The 17,818-nt window shown below is 40.4% G+C and overlaps 1 protein-coding gene across 12 annotated transcripts in view; it reads left to right on the top strand.

Moving 5' to 3' along the window:
• Positions 1 to 17,818, top strand: part of APBB2 (amyloid beta precursor protein binding family B member 2) — a 174,951-nt gene that overhangs the window by 56,176 nt on the left and 100,957 nt on the right. For 7 of the 12 annotated variants that reach the window (XM_044417649.1, XM_044417648.1, XM_044417646.1 and 4 more), the window contains exons 1-2: positions 6,957 to 7,067; positions 16,715 to 16,783. In XM_044417649.1, coding sequence (XP_044273584.1) covers positions 16,765 to 16,783 — 19 coding nt within the window. In that variant the 5' untranslated portion in view covers positions 6,957 to 7,067; positions 16,715 to 16,764. Of the gene's footprint in view, positions 1 to 6,956; positions 7,068 to 16,714; positions 16,784 to 17,818 lie in introns of those variants that run through there. The other 5 variants (XM_044417639.1, XM_044417637.1, XM_044417641.1 and 2 more) reach the window with 1 other exon arrangement.

Below are 17,818 nucleotides of genomic sequence, written 5' to 3'. Positions count from 1 at the left end.
AGCAGCAAGTTGAAGGTGGAAGAAGAAAACAAAGGCCAGATAAGAGAGGAATTGACTCAAAAGAGGAAGCCACAACCCTGAATTTAACAGCTAAGCAGAGCTGTCATGGATAGGACATTTTGGAGGGCTTTCATTCATAGGGTCACCATAAATCAGAGATAACAGCACATGAGTACAACAAAATGCTTCCTAACAATGAAGACACCCAAAAGAATTAACACACCCAGAAAGATTACCACATTCATGTAATAGGTATGTTAACCATTGTTGTGTCTTCATTCATTGGCTAAAAACATTAAAATGTGGGAGCAAGGTAGTTTCTCACAAAATGAATAGGTAGATCAGTAGCTGCCCATATTGCCTCATAATTTGTGTTCTGCAAGGGCTAGAGATTTTTTAGAAAAAGAGGGCAGGAGGGAGTGAAAACAAGCAAGTCAGCAAGCAAGCTGGTGATATGTAGACAGCTTATCACCATAGGTGATTGCCACCTCTTGCCCCTTCTTGTCCATGAGCATGGATGACATTTGGAATGGCTGTCCTCATACAGTGACACTTAACTATGTCTCCCTTTCCCTCATGTTACCATTCAGCACTTCTCTAACCATTGTGGGTGAAAGCAAAGGGTTTTAAGGGACTTCCACATACCAAGAATAACAGACCAAAACTTTGCATGTTTACCTGGCAGGGGTGTGATAGGATTAAGGCACAAAAGCAAACTGTCCACAAGGAGTACATCTTTCCTTGTGATTCTGGGATTTGCAGTGATTGTCCTCATAAGGAACGCTCCTCATTGCTGAGGATGCCGTTCCAAAACTGTGGGGTCATTTGTTCACTTAAGTGAATGCAATCAGTGGCCATGCCAAATGGAAAAAGATAGGAAGTTGGTGATTTGCCTAGTCACAGCCATTGATATTACTGCCTGTTTGCTTTATGGGACAGCTGTTCCTGCTGGCTACTAAACAAAGGTCCTAACAGGCAATAGCACTGTATGGCCTGGCTTGCCAGAAAGGCGGCTTCTCGAGCCACTTTCTGCCATTTGCATTGCTGCCAGTCCCAACTGAGATCAACAGGATCCCACCCCCAGGGCCACCTCCCCTGACTGGCATTGTCCATAAGTGCTGTGGGGACTGGAGAGCCAAGGCATCCTGGGAAGGGAAGTGCAGCAGGAGATGCTGTTGTGTCTCTCAGGAAAGAGCTCCTTTGGCGTGGTGGAGCCTGCACATGAAGCTTCTGCTACTGGTGCCTTATGAACAAGTGCTTCTATGACCGCAGTTAAACCTGAGGGCATCCCATGCCCCAGCATTTGATTTACTGATCATTTGCTCTGGCCTGAATGGTTAGAAGCTGAAATCAGAGGGGACAACTGGATCACAGCATCTGCTGTTGCTGTCCTGAGAGTGACATCATGATGGGAATCCCGGGGACAATTGTCCCCCTTTCCGCTATGAATGGATGCCCATAGGAGCAGCTTTATATTGAGTCAGCTCCAACCCTGTCTACACTGACTGGCAGTGGTTCTTCAGGATTTTAGATTGGAGTCTTTCCTCTCCAAGAGGTGTTGGGGATCAAACCTGGGACTTAGGAATGCAAAGCATGTGATGTATCAATGAGCTACTGCTTCAGCACTGAGTTTAGGACTGATAGCAAAAGAAGATACTGAGATTCGTTGGGTCTTCAATGTAACTTTTCCATCTGTGTAACATAATGATGCAGCATTTTACAAATGTTTTAGACTTGTGGGGGAAAATAAAGGTTACTTTAAATATATAAATAGTGGCTTTCTCTCCTTTTTTAAACTCAGGAGTAAGTGTATGGGTCTTTGGTGTGGGCAGTAGTAGGTATTCACCCTTCCCTCTCAGTGTGCCTACAGTATATATTCTCAAATAACAATACATTTGTTTGATAGATCACAAATGTATTGTGATCCGTGGCAAGTATAAATAGCAGGTGTGCCTCCACTTTGGTCTAGGTAAGGACTACAGCATGGAGGTAAAAGTTAAAGCCCCTGCCCCACGGGTCCCAATCCTGATGTGTAGATTAAAAAGATGTAACTTTTTATCTAGGGTTTGAAAAAATGTGTGCTTTGTGTGTTACACAGCAGCATATGAAGGTTTTGTACTTGGCAGGAAGCCACAGCAAGTCCTTACACCTTGAGAAATGTATCTAGGCAATACTTGCATTCGTTAATTGCTGTTATGTGTTACCAATTGCTGGCTGTGCCTGTTTCATTTTTATGTTACTTGTGCTTTGTTTTAAATGATTTGTGAGTGTTTTTGAGGGTATTGAGGCTGAAAAATAGCATAGAAATGCTGATACAAATAATAAAGAAGCCTTGAGAAGCACATAGAAAATGTCTTTATATTTTTAGAACTTAGGTAAGATACTTCATCATCCACATTGACTATATGATTTGATTGATCAGCCTAATGGCTTCTGCTTTGACTTGAAAATAGAAATTACTATATTTAAAAAGAAGCCTTTCTCCTGTTTGTTCAAATGCCCTATGCAAAAATCCTTCTCTGTGTGATGAGAGAAAGGACCATGATCATTCTCTGGTCTCTCTCCCCCACTTCCTTCCATCCATCCCCATAGAGAGAGAGACAGGATAAAATGTGTGCGTCTGCGACTATTGTGGGAGCAAGGGGAGTATTGTATGCTACAAATCACTTGGCTGATAGTTTCCCCATGACTGGAAATCAGCCAAGTCATCCTACCTGCCATCTGCACAGGTATACTCATGCAGTGTGTATATCCCTTGATCCAGCATCCCAAACCCGGCGCCCTCCAGATGTGTTGTACACATCATTCTCAATCGGCATGGTGTATTGCAAGGTAATACTTCTGGCAGAGACCAAGTTAGGGAAGGCTGAATCAATCGCTCATCACTTCATATGTGAAGAATTTCCTGTGAAAAGTATTCTACTTGAGTTGGTTTGTATCTGTAGTTTTTGACATGTGATGGCTCTTTTCAAAGACTTGAAACAAGAACTTAGTATCATTTTCTGCTGTAGGTGGGATGGACAGAACCTCAGTTAATTCTGGTCTGTACAGTAGGACCCTTGTATCCATGCGGATTGGTTCCAAGCCTCCCAGTGGATGCCTGAAACCACAGACAATAGCAAGCACTATGCTATGTACAGTATATTTCTTTTTTTGCCAAAATTTCATTTTTCTTATGTCAGAATACAATTCTTTTCTTTGTCTATTCAAATGAGAATATTTGCTTATAGGAAGCATTTAGGACTTCTCTGTGGCAATTTATGACTTCTGTATGGCACTCTATGGCACTTCACGACTTCTCTTTCAGCCGAGGTCAACTGCAAACATGGCAACTGAGCCAGCGGATATAGGGGTCCTATAGTATTTTTAATAATTTATCTTTCATCTCCTCTTCCTCCAAAACATGAATTAGTTTTTCACATTCATATATATGTCCCAATTTTGTTATTGGTTTACAAATGGAGGAGTATTAGGAAAGTCCTATTACCTGTTTATTTGTAGCTGTTTCCATGTCTATAATATATTTAAATAAAAAAGCCCAGCTAAAGTATCCTAAAGCCGGAAAGAAGAAACTTCATACTTGCAGTATTTGAACATAAAATCAACTGTTTGTTTTATGATGCAATTCTGTGCATGCTTACCTGGGAGTTAGCCCCACTTACTAGTGAATAAGCATGCTTTGGCTGATTCACTCGTGTCATGCATGTGCTTATGGGTTATAGGGCAGCTAGGTCAATGGGCAAAGCTATTACTCTGATAAGGCTAGTCATTAAACTGAACAGCAGCTATAACAAATGGTTTGTTCATTTGTTTGTTTATAATGCTCCCTGGTTACATAGTTGTATGGTGTACTTTTCGGACCCACTGCTTTCAATGTACTCTTGTGTCCTCTCTCTGCAACTGTGTTCGGTCATGAAAGATTAGAACCATGGTTCAGATCAAACAGTTCACATGGGCTTGAATCATGGTAAGCAGCTCCAGTGCTTATGTATACATGTTACAGGGCTGGATTTTGTTAGCATCTAGCTTGGAGGAGGAAGAATATTTTATAGGAAATTTCATTAATGGGCAGACCCCATTTAGAGGAGTTGGTAAAGCACAAAGTCTTTCGGGGCATTACCAATCCAACATTGTCCTTAAAGATCAATCATTTCCTCTTCTAGAGATGCTGGTCTCAAAGCTGTGTGTGGCTGAATATCTCTGACAAGAGCAGGAGAGATTACAACTGTAAGCAGAGAACTGTGGTCATACTGGCACTAGATCCCTGTTGGTTTTTAATAAGTCAGAGGAAATGTTCCAAGCATAGAGATACCAGTCAGCTGTTTGACAGGGTGTAGCAATTTTGCTGCACAGAATTCTCCAGAGATTATGAGTCTGTATGCTGCAGCTCAACTAAGGTTCTGTTTACTGTGTTAAGAATTTTAGTGGAAGATCTAGTTTGTGATGCATGTTTGCATTCCTTTCCAAAAGGTTGATGGTAGATTCCTGAATAAAACCCCTAAAGCCATTTTAATGACTATCTGTTTGCATTTGTTTGTATTTTTAAGGAAAACATGTGCAGAGGGTCATATTTATGACTCCAGTGGTAGCCTATGCCATTTGTCATTTCTTTAATTTGTCATAATTTTCCTGAAAAAGGGGTGCCCACTTATGGCAGGTACATATACTACACTTTGCCAGGGTCCCTCACCTAAGACTCCTGAGCAAATTTAGCAGTCATGGAATAGAAGAGACAATCTCTGTGCCCACCAAATGCCCTTGGTGGCAAAAGGTGCCCTACATCCAATGAGGTAGTGGTAAACTTTAAAGTACAGGCACTCATCAGGACAAGCCCCATAGCCACATCCTCAGGAGAGTAGAAGAATGAATGTTGTACCTTTTCAACAAGTAGCAATTTTCATCTTCACCAGGAGCAGGTCTTTTGTAAAAGTTAATGGCCTTAGTGTCTCATTCAAGAATGTTGAGGTCTTCCTCTGAGCCATATCATTATCTTGCAGTTGCTCAAATCTGTACAGGATAGGCTGCTGGTTACTAGGAACAGGAGTTTCTCAGCAGCAGTGTCCAGAGTACAGATTCCCCTCCTCACTTGGTACCCACTCTACTTGTTGATGCTATGCTAAGCCTTTTTCATTTAATTGCTCTTTCTGAAATAAGCAGTTTATGGTTTGTCTTATCTACTGATCAGATCTCTGCTCAGCACAATGATAAGTTTGCTGTGGGGAGAGATAATATCCAGTGGATAAAGTAATGGCTATGGATCTGAGTGGACTAGTTTCAAATTTCAAGTAAGTGGGTGGGGTTGTATGTGGTCTTCAACAAGTTGCTTACTCTCACATTCAGTTCTTTGAGTCAGAAGCATTGATTCTATAGAGAAGTTTTATAGTTGACTGGGATGTTGCGTCAGCATGCTCATATGTGTAAAGCTCAGTGTTTCCCATCCATATTTGAATTATGTGTGCTTTGGAATTTGCAGGCCTAATCTCAAGCATTGGTGAGAAAAAGTCCTGAAGGCTACTGTCTATTAATTGCTTTAACATTTTGAGGACTCGTGTTGTGCAAAGTAAATGGCATCAGTTTTAGGTAGTTTGTTCATCCTAACAATGCTTTCCTCACCCATGGGGTGGAGAGAGGTTTGATCAGCAGAGACAATCCATGAAGTTTCCCATTTCCCAAAGTGCATCTAAACAATACAGGTGTAACTTAGTCTTTAAAAAAAGTGGGCACCAACTGAATATATATTTTTTTTCACAGTCTGAAAACTTTTTTTCTGATGTAAAAATGAAGTGCAACTCCAAATGTAAGCAATAAAAAGAGCACTCAAAGTTGGAAATCATTGAATTAGTGCATTATATATTTGCCTCCTTGTTAGGGTAAGTTTTTGACTACATGGAGTTTGACTTGTTTATTTGAGCCATCTAGAATTATCTACACATGGGAAAAAAGAGTTCAAAGAAATGCCATTTGATTCCTCCTAATTATATCAACTGATTATATGCATTTGCACTGTGAGAACTGAGGCAATTGACTACACAGGTCACTCCCCTCCTTCAGAGATGTTTTGTCTGTGGAATGCGGAAATTCTGGTACATTAAAGAGGGATTGTGAATATCATTTATTTTTGGAGAGAGAGAGACTTCAATAACAGTTTCTTCACCCCCCTCCACAAATCTTTTAATAACCATTTTAAAATGTCAAAGTTTGGTTCAGAGTGGACCCATTTTCCACACTTCTTGAAAGTGGACAGGTGAACATGCCCCTTCTAGAAACAACACTGTGTTATGACTATGCATTGTTACCCTAGCATCAATTGGGGAAATGCTGGTTGCCTCTATAGGCAGCCTGTGAAGACAGTCATCTTTCTTCCCTTCGGTGCCTTCCCAACAAAGCAACATTGTCTTGTAGACTCATTTTCAGGGAGAGGCATGATCACTCAGCCATTTTCAAAGCATGAAAACCAAGCTGGCTGGCACTTTAAATGCTTTTTAGAAAGAACAAAGGAAATTGAGAAATTGTTAGATAAAGAGCCTCCTACCCATAACATTTGCTACTGCCACAAACTTGTCATCCCCCATCCCAATCTTCAGGGGAGAGTAGCATCCTTTGAATGTACCAAAAATGTTAGATAGAAAATGTTATGTAAGCTTTACATATTACTAATATCAGTTCTTGAGAAACACAGCCTGCCCCAAGGTAATGAAATCCTAGGTGAGTCAATGTATCAAGGTGTTTGCCTTGAAATTATTTATGCTCATCAATGGAGGACAAGTACATCCAGTAAATTTGCTCTGCATCAATAGCCCAACTGTTCATCTCGGCTGTTGGCATGACTGTGAATAATTTATAAACATGTTATCCGAAACGGTGAAGAGGGTCATTAGCATTTTAATGAAAACAATATAGGCATTGTACTAAATCTTTGCATTCTGTTTTTCTTCTTCTTCCTTCTCTTCCTCCAGTAAAACAATTCCACCGAGTGCTTTGAAAACAGCTGACGACACAGGATAATGTGCTGACTGGCGCTATGGGCAGGCGATACCCAGGGGCTCACTATCGTCAAAGCAATTCATGTATGTATGTGATTCTTCTCCCTACTTGTCCATTTAGAAGCAAATCAAAACCCTATAGTGTATCTTGGCTGACTTTAGGTTTTACAATTGCAGTGCCTGCTTCCCCTGCCATATAAATAATGATTTATTCGTAATTCTTTATTGCAATTTCAAAATTACATGGCAGTAGTTTAAAAGAACAAATGGGGTTGCTTTTGTAACTTCTTCTAATTGGAGAACAAAAGCTTTGCTGTGTATTCATGGCTAATTTTGCTGTTGGAAATTCTAAAGTATTTCTATGCAGAGACCAAATTGGATATGTTAGCTCTTTATGTCTTTTAATCTTTATAAAATGTCACACTCCATGTATGTCACACACATCCATGTGTGTCACACACAGACTTGACTCCAGACTGTCTGTGTACACTTTGTCTTGAATATTTTTTAATGAAACTTATGGCCAAACGCAGTAAAATACAATCCAAAGTTTGCATGTCCTATACAACAATGACAGGCAACTTGTGGTCCTTCAAATATTTTGCTCTACAACACCCATCAGCTCTAGTCAGAATAACCACTGGTGAAGGAACATGGGAGATGTAGGCCAAAATATCTAGAAGGCTGTAAGTTGCCCACTGTTACTGCAGGGTGATAACTTATTCATCACGAAAAGAGAGGACAACATGTGACACAGATCTGCATAAATAAAATTTGAATTTATATGTATAGATGCATATTTAGAAATTATTTAAGTAGAAATACAATATATCTCCTCATGGTGGGGAAAGCTGTGACTAGGTGACCAGGGTACCTGGGGGCACCTTCAGTCCCCCAATTAGCCTTAAACTGGACTTGGACTCGACAGACAGAACTGACATGGCCACCCTAATTATTTATATTTATTTACAACATGTATATATTGCTCCACATCTAAGCAGATTCTGGAGTGTTCAGCACTAAAATGATAAAAAGGTAAGATATGTTATAAACAGAATATCAACAAAACCATGGTTGATCAGACAAGGAGGTTTTTCTGAAATTATGTCCTCAGGAGGTGTTGACAACTGCACAATATTGGTGCCTGCCTGAGCACCTGGGGTAGGGATTTCCACAGAAATGGAGCCACTGCACCAATACCCTTCTTCTACTGAGCAAAAGATTCCTGAAACTTGGATCTGGCGTTTCTTGTGCTGTCACATACAGGCACAGAGTGATTAGCTTTACAAGTTATCTAGAAGCAGAAGAAAGGAAGCCAAAGCAATTCTGCTACTTATTTTTGCCTGTGACTCTCCAACACAGTGAAATGCATAAACTCCTGATAAGCATACATCTTACTGCAAGTACCTTCTCAGACATCACACAGAAAGCATGTATGTTTTCTCCACCTATTTCACACAATTCAACTCAGAGAAGCAAACTTGTTTGACCCATTAACTATTTCCAGTACTGAATCCTGTTAGAAGTCAGCAGAATTGCAACATTCAGTTCTTTCTACATTTTTACAAAATGCTGTTCAGCAAAATATATACCTGGGTGCATTGGCACATGTGTTGCCCATTCTCTTGGTTCAGTGCTGCATCACAAATCTAGAAGAGAAGTACTTGAGAAAAGAAGGCATAATTCACTATGCTTCTTCCACACATTGGGTACAGCACCCATTATTTCTGATACTTCCTGTATCGCTAGCTGGAAGATCAATATGAGTTGAGTGCAAATACATTATGGGTTGCAAATATGAGGTGCACTGAATTAACCACACTAAGGTATTCCCCATACGTATATGTCCCTAGTTTAGCTGAGGCATGCGCTCTATTTAGCTTTCCCTTTCCAGTCTGAACTGTGCTTGATTATGCCTTGTATCTTCCTTGCTGAAAGTAAATGCTCAGGGAGCTTATCACAGTTGACCTTGCTTTGATTCCATCTCCTATTGAGGTCAGTTTTTGGTAAAAGGCTTAAATAGTTCTTTAAAGTTTGCAACCCATCCCTTTAATCTTCTTGACATACTAGCTGACATGTGACTGCCCCCGTGGCTACTGTCAGCGATAATCCACAAGCCTTCAGGCTTGACATATTCCACAGTTATGTCAAAGGATCTTCTGAGGAGCCTGGACATGAAATGTCCTTTGTGAATCCCCCCACACACATCAATTTTAGATTATTTTTCAAGTCTTGGAATTTTTCTGACGCCCCAGGCTAATAAGATAATGTCAGCTATCTTTCACAACTTTTCTTGCTAGTAGTGATAGCAACAGCACCATCTGTGGCTTCCCCACCATCTTTCCTTCACCAAAGAACTCTGACAGTCTGTTTCTACTCTCTGTGCTGCTCCCTAACTGTAGGCCTTTTCCTTGTCCCAAGCTCTGGAGATTTGCTTGGGCTTTTTAGTTAGGTTAAGGCTGTTAACAGGCAAGAAGTAGCTGTATTAGTATGAGAGCTAATAACCCAGCAAAGACCTGGGGGAAGTCTGAGGGCTTATATACAGTTTCTGATACAGTAGTTGCATCTGGGTGAGTTTCCCCAGACCTTACTACTGGACCCTGACTTCCATGTAGATGCCTGCTCCTAAGTAAACTCCCAGCCAAAGGGTCTCCTTGTAGCCAGTTGGGGCAATGACATTGTATGTCCCACATGCTTTGTGGCCATGATAAGCCATAGGCCAAAAGAGAGAGTCAGGAGGTACGGAATGGCTCAGGATGGGGTTGAAAGGTTTTTGGGGACCTCACCTGTGGCTTCCCTGCAGCCAGACCACACACATTGCCCCATATCTTCTGTGGTTGTTGTCCTTCCTAAACACACTAGGGAATAGTCCCCATCGAACACATTAAAACGTGCTTCCAAGTTAAAAATGCATAAACACTGACAGATTTCATATGATGCAACAATTCACCATCATGTGAACCCTGTCAGTGAGTCCAATCATTTGCTGAGTGTACTGTGGGTTGTTGTATCAACAAACAACCTGGAAAGTGCCATGGCTTATTCCCAGGATGCATTGGTGTGATGTACAAACAAACATGCCTGCCCTGTAACTTCAGAAGATATTGAACCTCAGACATTAAAGATGCCCAGTTCTAATGCCTTCAACATTCAGCCATAGCTGAAAGGGGTAAATACAACAGTCAGACAATAAGGAAACCATTTGAATGGTGGACAGAATAGATCATGTGATACAGCCTGATGTCATAGAAATGGTTTTTCATGTTTGCTTACCAATCAGCTGTTCTAACCTCTGTGTTGTAAGCTAGGTTTTCATCCCATCTCACAGTCAAGCTAACAGACTGTCCTTTTGCAAAAGCTCTTTATTTACCAAAATATAGCCAGTGAACTCAATCACCACAGAATGAGTCTCTGAGCATGCATAGAGTAGTTCATTGAACCCGATCTAGCAGCTACTTCCAGGAACCCTCCTTTTGAGTCTTTCTGAGCCCCATCCCTCTGGGAGGATCTTTATGGAAGTGAGCCCACCTTTTCCCCATATGCCAGCCCTCTAGTTGGCTATCCCTCCTTTCACAGTGCTGCATCAAGGGATCCAGAGTCATATCAGTTTTGCCTGACTCTGAGAACTCTTCTCTAGATCTTGGTTATTTCCAGAGCTTGTTTTGGTGCCTGGAGAGTGGCTGTGAAATAAGCTCCCCCGCTTCTTTCATCTCCAAATCTGAAGCCCCAAATTCCCAGGCCTCCTCCACCTCTTCCTCTGAGTCCCGATCGACATGACTGTGCGCCAAGATCAACTGCCCCACTCTGTGACTTCCTCTCTCCAGCAGCTGGGTGGGTCCTTTCAGAACAATATGTGGAAAGGGCATTTGTATATAAGCAGAAATAGCATGGCCACGATATGGATGGTAGTTTCTCAGAAAGTTATTTTGGGGAACTAATGAATGGCAAGTACATATCTATGTACATGTAGTGCCTGTTGGGGATGGCATTAGAGAGCATTTGCCCAATTACATTTTTTGTATCCTGTCATACTTTCTAGTGAAATGGGTTTTGCAGGATTTTGCATCAGGCTACCCTTTAGCAAAGGTGAATGCAGCCTACAGAAACACCACCAGTTCCGTGCTTATAGATGCATGCCTTGAAGAGGGCCTTTGTGGAATAAAACAGTTTTACTCAGATAAATACCTAAAGCTTTCACTTCAACAAAAAAGAATCCTTGTCACTAGTCCCAAAGGTGGCAAAGAAAGGTGGACAATATTTGGTAAAATCTGTGAATCAGAGAAATGCCTTGATAACCAGATCTCAAAACCCAAAAGATGCTAGGGATAAAAGGGTTGAGATTTAGTGCATTATTGCATTCTTCACCTCTCACCATGACTGGTGGAAACAAAATAACTATGTAAATAAGTATAAATTCTGTGATTTATACCAGTTACAGAATATATACATTTTGTGACAATAATTTTATATCATTATACAGATGAAACCCAAAGTCCTGAATTTATTCCATGTTATTATTGTGATTTATATAAGTCAAGTGGAAGCAGATGATAGTAGGGAAATAGAGCAAATACATTTTATTCTGTAGCTGCATTTATATGGTTACTGTGCTGTCAATAAAGGATTAAGTCTAGTAACAGTAGCAGTTAATAGAAGCTGCATTATCAAAAGCGGTTCCCCAGAATCTGCTATCAATTTGCCATTGCTGGACAATTAGTGCTTATAATCAGGCCCCTCCAGGCCTTGCTTACTATCCCATGGGCTCATGCTATTGCCAAAGCAGAAGTGAAAGATAACCCAAATTATGAGGTGGTACATAGAGCTGTGATAGTATATATAGGTTGTACTTCACAAGCTGCAACCTTTCTCTTACACTTCATGTTAATGGCCATGCTTATTTTTTACTTGGTTTATTTTACCTCTAGTTATAGCTTTGGAGAATGCTGTAGCTTTCCAAAAGGGGAATGGTATAAATAGTATGATATATCAAGAAATAAAAGCTTTGGTGATTAGGTTTTGGAATTTCCTGAGAGCGATTCAAAGAGAAGACATAGATGTCTGCTTCATGCTTATTTTAATTTAATCCGACTTCAGCAAATGCTGTACGTCAGGAAATCCAGGTTGCTTTTGTTCAGTTCCAAACCCCTCCCCATCCGGCAACTTCTTTGTGAAGATCTGAGCTTAAAAGTCTGCAGAGCATGCTTGTCAATGACATCTTCATTTTGCATGGATAATATAATTTATTTTAACAAGTTGGGACATAAAGCAGCACGTCTGTGAATGTTTGGGTCCAAAGAAGGCATCAGGGAGTCTAACATGGCTAGTAATATACCTTTAAAAAGCAAGCAAGCAAGCAAGCCAAGATTCTTTACAAATATAGAATGCATGCAAGTCCTCCCTGACCTGGTGCCATCCAGATGGCTTGTACTACAACTTCCAGCATTCCTGATCATTTTTAATGCTGGCTGGGGTTGATGAGGTCTGAAGTCCAAAATATCTGGAGGTCATCAGGTTGGGTAAAGCTGAGAATGTTAAGAAAAGTGTACCATAATTGCAAGGCTACTGCTTCTGTACATTAAAAATCACTTAGATGGGGCATTTGTAGGGAGTGTCAAGTATTTTTTCATGTTCAGGGTCTGTCCCTATCAGAATCTGAAACCATATTTGTCCCAAGTTGCCAGCATATCAAAACAAATGCTCCCTGACTCCATTGTGCCTAGCAACACTGGCTGATCTGCCATGACTTGAACCGTCCTCTCCTCTTTGGCTGTGCCTCCAAGCAGCCCTTGCAAAAGCAGACAGAAAAAGACTGCTGGCAGATTTGTCAATAATTTGTGTTTGTGGGTCATGTCAAGGATGCATAACCTACCTTAGATGATGTATTTGACGTTGGTCTAGGGTTGATTCATAATATTCCCACCAGGTACTGTACAAATGTTTTTTGAAAACTTTTTGAATAACAGAGGTGATAAGAATGCCCATAAAACCCAGGTTTGTTGTATTCTACAAAGATTATGCTGGAGAAGCTGCTATGGATTGTCCTTGTCTTTTATAGATACCTGTATCTTTTTTAAATTGCTGGAACGTTTCTTTTGTTACCCATTAACACATAGCATGTGTTATATCTGAAGGGTTATTGTCCAGAAGAAAATAGCAGATTTGAATGGAGGAAATTTTCTTGTCTGTGAATAGGTAGTCCTGAAATACATCTTAATTAATGGTTGCACACTGGAATAGTCATCATTCATCCAAAGTTAAACCCATTAATTTCAGTTAGAAACTTCGACATATGCTTAAATCTTTGCAGTTGAAGTCAATGGGACTTAATGCTAAACTTTAACTGCATTGTGCCTCATTTCATATTGAGTAGAATAGGACTTTGTGGGTGTGTGGCTACACTGTCTGTTTTCTGTGTTACCTACTTCTCTGTAGCAAATGCAGTCAGCAACTGTAGTTTAATATAAAATTAAAAGATAATTTTTATGCAACAGAAAGGCAAGAGTTTCAAGTTTGCTGAAATTGTTCATATTGCTATGTAAAGTGTCAAATTTTAATTTTTATATTTCACTTTATAGACTGGGGTGTACCACCCCTCCATTTCCACCATTCTCACTGCAATTGGTAGACAGATTGCTCTGCTAAAACAATCTCATCTGCATGTTGTTGCTGATCTGTATAATGATCTAGATTGTGGGGTGAGTGGAGGAATCTATTTTCCTACCTCCATTAGTTTGTGTTGAAAACCATTTCAAGAAATATTGGTCTTAGTAATTGTGTGGGTAAAAGAATATAAGTGAACTAAGCATTTTATTAATAAATGAATACTTTTAGGAATTAACCAGTTAACCAGTGGAATAATCTTTTCTGCGCTACTTTTTAGAGAATGCAAAGTCAGCAGTAGTAAGGTTAAGTGATTGTAGATTTTCATGGTCTTATGGAGCTTCCCTCTATAGGTGACAGTGATTGGGTTTGTACAACATGGCAACTTATTATGGGTTGTTAGTCCTAATATGTTGTCATGTCATGTGACCCTGTCCTAATTTGCACAGTGTCTTGTTTGAGGGGAATAAGCTCACCAGACAGCATGAGTTGTTTTAGGAATTGTTGTATCCATGATGGGTACTAGGAGGCTGACCCCACCATGCATACTGTGAATAATCAGCTAGTAATACACTTTGCAAGAATGGCAACCCTCTTTGTCAAGTTCTTGTCACGCTTCCCCTGATACCTTCCAGGGACAGCTATCTCACAAGTGCCCCAGCATGATAGCAAGTTGTTTTATCTCACTGCAGGGTTGTTGTTGCTGTTGTTTGGTCATACCCCCACCCTTGGTCTCCTGGGATTGCAGAAGTAATCATGATTCCTCTTTTGACAATCACTGACAGTTTCTTCAAGGTGCCTGAGCCAAAAATAATTTAAAAAATGCAATTAATTGTGTGCACAATTTTAAAAAATGCTGCAGCCACTCCAAGATGCTTACTGGACACTTTGAAGGGTCTATCAAAATGAGGATCACAAAAGCTGGGCTGTCAGACCTAACTTTTTGAACTCCAGGAGAAAAAAGGGGCAAAGGAACAAAAAAAAGGTGGGAAACTGAAAAAAAATGATTGCAGGAGAAAGTCACTCCTTGTGATTGGTCTCCTGAGATAACCTGCAGGAAATTCAGGGAGCAAGAAAGGGTGAACAACTCCTGGTGAGCCTCATAGTCTGTCTGTTGGATGCACTTTGGGCTGTTTGCACAACAACCGATAAACTCTGGTTTATTGCCACAGTGGGTTCTCATGGCATGCAAATACACCTAATGTGTATTACTTCATTTACTTCAGAATGTGGTAGGCCAGACCTGCTGTGCTTGCCTGCCACGGCCACACTAATCTGGACTTCTGCTTAAAGTCCTTTCCTGACATCACCATTGGAGGTCAGCTACCATTCTAAATGAATGAATGCAACACCACAGGAATTGATTGCCAAAAGGCAGTCACTTTCAAGCCTTCTATCTGTATAGAGTCCTCTCAACATGAACTCATTAGTCTCATTCAGCTAATAGGTCAAGCAACCGTGGCATGTATCTCTTGCAACTCCAGCACAATGCAGAAGAGTCTGGCGTGTTCTAGGGTACACATGTGCTTTTCAGCCTCACTGTGACCCGAATGAACCAAGGGTATGGCCTAGGACCTTTCTGTGGTTGCATGTTGTAGCAACAGAACACTGGTTTCCGTTTCTTCTGCCGGATCTTCTCATTGAAAAATCCTAGGAGTAGAGCAGGAAGCCAGTGCTGTGCAGTAAGAGTTGTTAGTTCATGACTGGGCAGCTTTTTGTAACCTTCTTGTAGCATACAATTCCAATTATCCCTCTACTGGCTGCACATGCCAGGGATAATGAGAGCTGTAAGCTAAAATATCAGGAGAGCCATAAGTTGCCCACCTCTGTGTTGGTATGGGGATTTTCTTCCTCTTTTCTTTTTTAACTTAGAATTTGAAATATGATATAAGTTGGTTTGGGATGTGGCAGGATATAAATTGAACAAAATAATCTCATGACTAAAGCTGTAATCTCATATTTATTTATCCAGTATTAAGTCTTTTAAACATCATAGTGATTTAATTTTGAATAAATATAGATAAGATCAAGCTGTCCAGGACTAAAAAGAAGAGAACTGGAGTGAGTGTTGTATAAGCATACAGACTACTGCAGTTCAGTAATTTTAGACCCTGGACTTGACTGTCTTGTGGCTCCCTATTCCATTAGATTGGCATGTGTTTGTTTTGCTTGTTTTGGTGTGATGTGCATTTTGCGTTTTTGCATGTGGTGTGTGTGTGTTTTGACTTAAAAGTTTTAGGCCTGGTACACTCACATTGTGCCTGGGTGTTCTGTCTATGTGTCTGTTTGCCTTCTGTGAAATGGGTGTTGGAGCAGAAAGCTACAGATTTGTGTTTTGGAACCCTGCTGTGTACTTAAGTTCCTGGGCAATTTCCATTTCTTTTAGGCTCATCACTACTTTCTGGAAAAAAGGTGCTTTAGACTCAGCCAGACCTTCCATTATTTAGAGCATCCACACATACTCTCAAAATTTTAAATGAGGCCCCTTTGCTTGTACCTGTAATAGCCATATAAAAGGGAAACACTGAACACATGCAGGTTTCTCAGCATGTTGATACAATAAAGGGAAATGTTACACTGTTGGGCTTTTGCCTATCAGGCAGTTGTTTAGGCATTTTAAAAGATTATTACTGCCATTATTAGCATTACTCAAGATTTTGCCACTGAGAATTCTGTTTTTATTACAGTAAATTGTATTTAAAATGTAAAATAATTTTGGGAAATAACTCTGCATTTCCCTTCTTTCCCAAATGCATGCAGATGTTTCTAATTATTTGTACTTGAAATACTTTATTTTACTGAAGAAATCATCCAGCAGTTAGTGAAATCTACAACAGTGGTCAAAACTGAGAACCAGTATGACATAGTCCCATGTTAGACTGGGACTTGGGAGAATCAGGTTCTGGTCCCTCTCAGCTATGAAGCCCAGTGGATGACTTTGGGCCAGCTGCTGACTCTCTGCCTGGCCTACTTCACAGGGTTGTTGTGAAGATGAGATGAAGAGGAGGGAAAGTCTGTCTTGGATTCCTTGCAGGGAAAAAGGCGAGATATAAATGTAATGAATAAAACGTTGTGCTGGTTTTATGTGGCTTTCCTTGTTTTTAATTTCTCAAAATGATCCCTCTTTTCAGATTTCAAATATTAATCTATTTCCTGATCCATTGCTGAAGCCCAGTGATCCATGTCAGAAGTACTTCCAGGTCAGATGCCCTTTTCACATATTTTATGAACAGAATTTTGTAATCCCTTTCTTTCCTGCTGGGCCATAATTTTTCACATATGCTTTAAAACAGGGATGGGAAATATGTGGCTTTGTATGTGTTGTTGGACAGTATTTCCCATCAGCCGTATCCAGCATAGCCAGTGGTTGAGGGAATTGCTGTCCATCAAAATCTGAAAGGTGACACGTTCCCCTTCCCTGCTTTAAACTAACACATTTATTCTTTCAGTCCTCCCTCAGGTATGTTTTTTAATCAGCTAGTCTTTCAAAACCTTCAGAACTGGAACAAGCCTGAGGCTGCCAATTTCTTTTCCATATTTAAGTCACCCATAGGATCACCTGCACAGTTTCCTGTCGTGGAGCTTGTGTTTCTTCTTCTGCACTTCATTGCATTTAACTGCATTGCTGATATAAGGGGTTACTGTGGGTAGAACTACACATTATATCTTTGCAAAAGTTTCCAGACCCTTATCGATAGAGATAATGTGAATATAGGACTAGAATAGGCATTCATAGAGGAAAATTGGTAGACAAAAAACCACGTTGGACACTCTCACATCTACCAACTTTTCTGTTGCAACCCCACTTTCTCCTTTCCCCTTACCCTGGTTAGACTTAATTTCAGTTTCAAAGCCCAGGTTTGAAATGGTTAATTAATGGTTACAAATTACATGAAATAGTCTTTTTCAGGAAGAATCAGCAGGCAAGACATGGTTAAGTACTTCTTTCCCATTAAATGATTCTCCTTTGCAAATTTTCTCCACCTAGCTCCCGCATTTGTGTTATGAGACAAAATGTGCTTAGGAAGCCCATTTTTCCCACAACATGACCCTCAAATCCTGGAACTCAAATCCTGACATAATATAATATAAAGAACTGGAATACTGTGAACCAGGAAATCTGCAATCCAACCCTCATCTGAGACATGCATGAAGCAAGCCTCAGTTCTTCCATATTGGGGAAATAATACCAAGAAAACACTACTAGCCTACATTGCAAAGCTGTTGTAATGAAT

The sequence above is a fragment of the Varanus komodoensis genome, unplaced genomic scaffold (genome assembly GCF_004798865.1).
Source record: "Varanus komodoensis strain SLA01 unplaced genomic scaffold, ASM479886v1 scaffold9, whole genome shotgun sequence".
NCBI classification, from domain to species: Eukaryota; Metazoa; Chordata; class Lepidosauria; order Squamata; family Varanidae; genus Varanus; species Varanus komodoensis.
The sequence above is the reverse complement of the archived record's forward strand: the minus strand, read 5'-3'. Positions and strand labels throughout refer to the sequence as shown.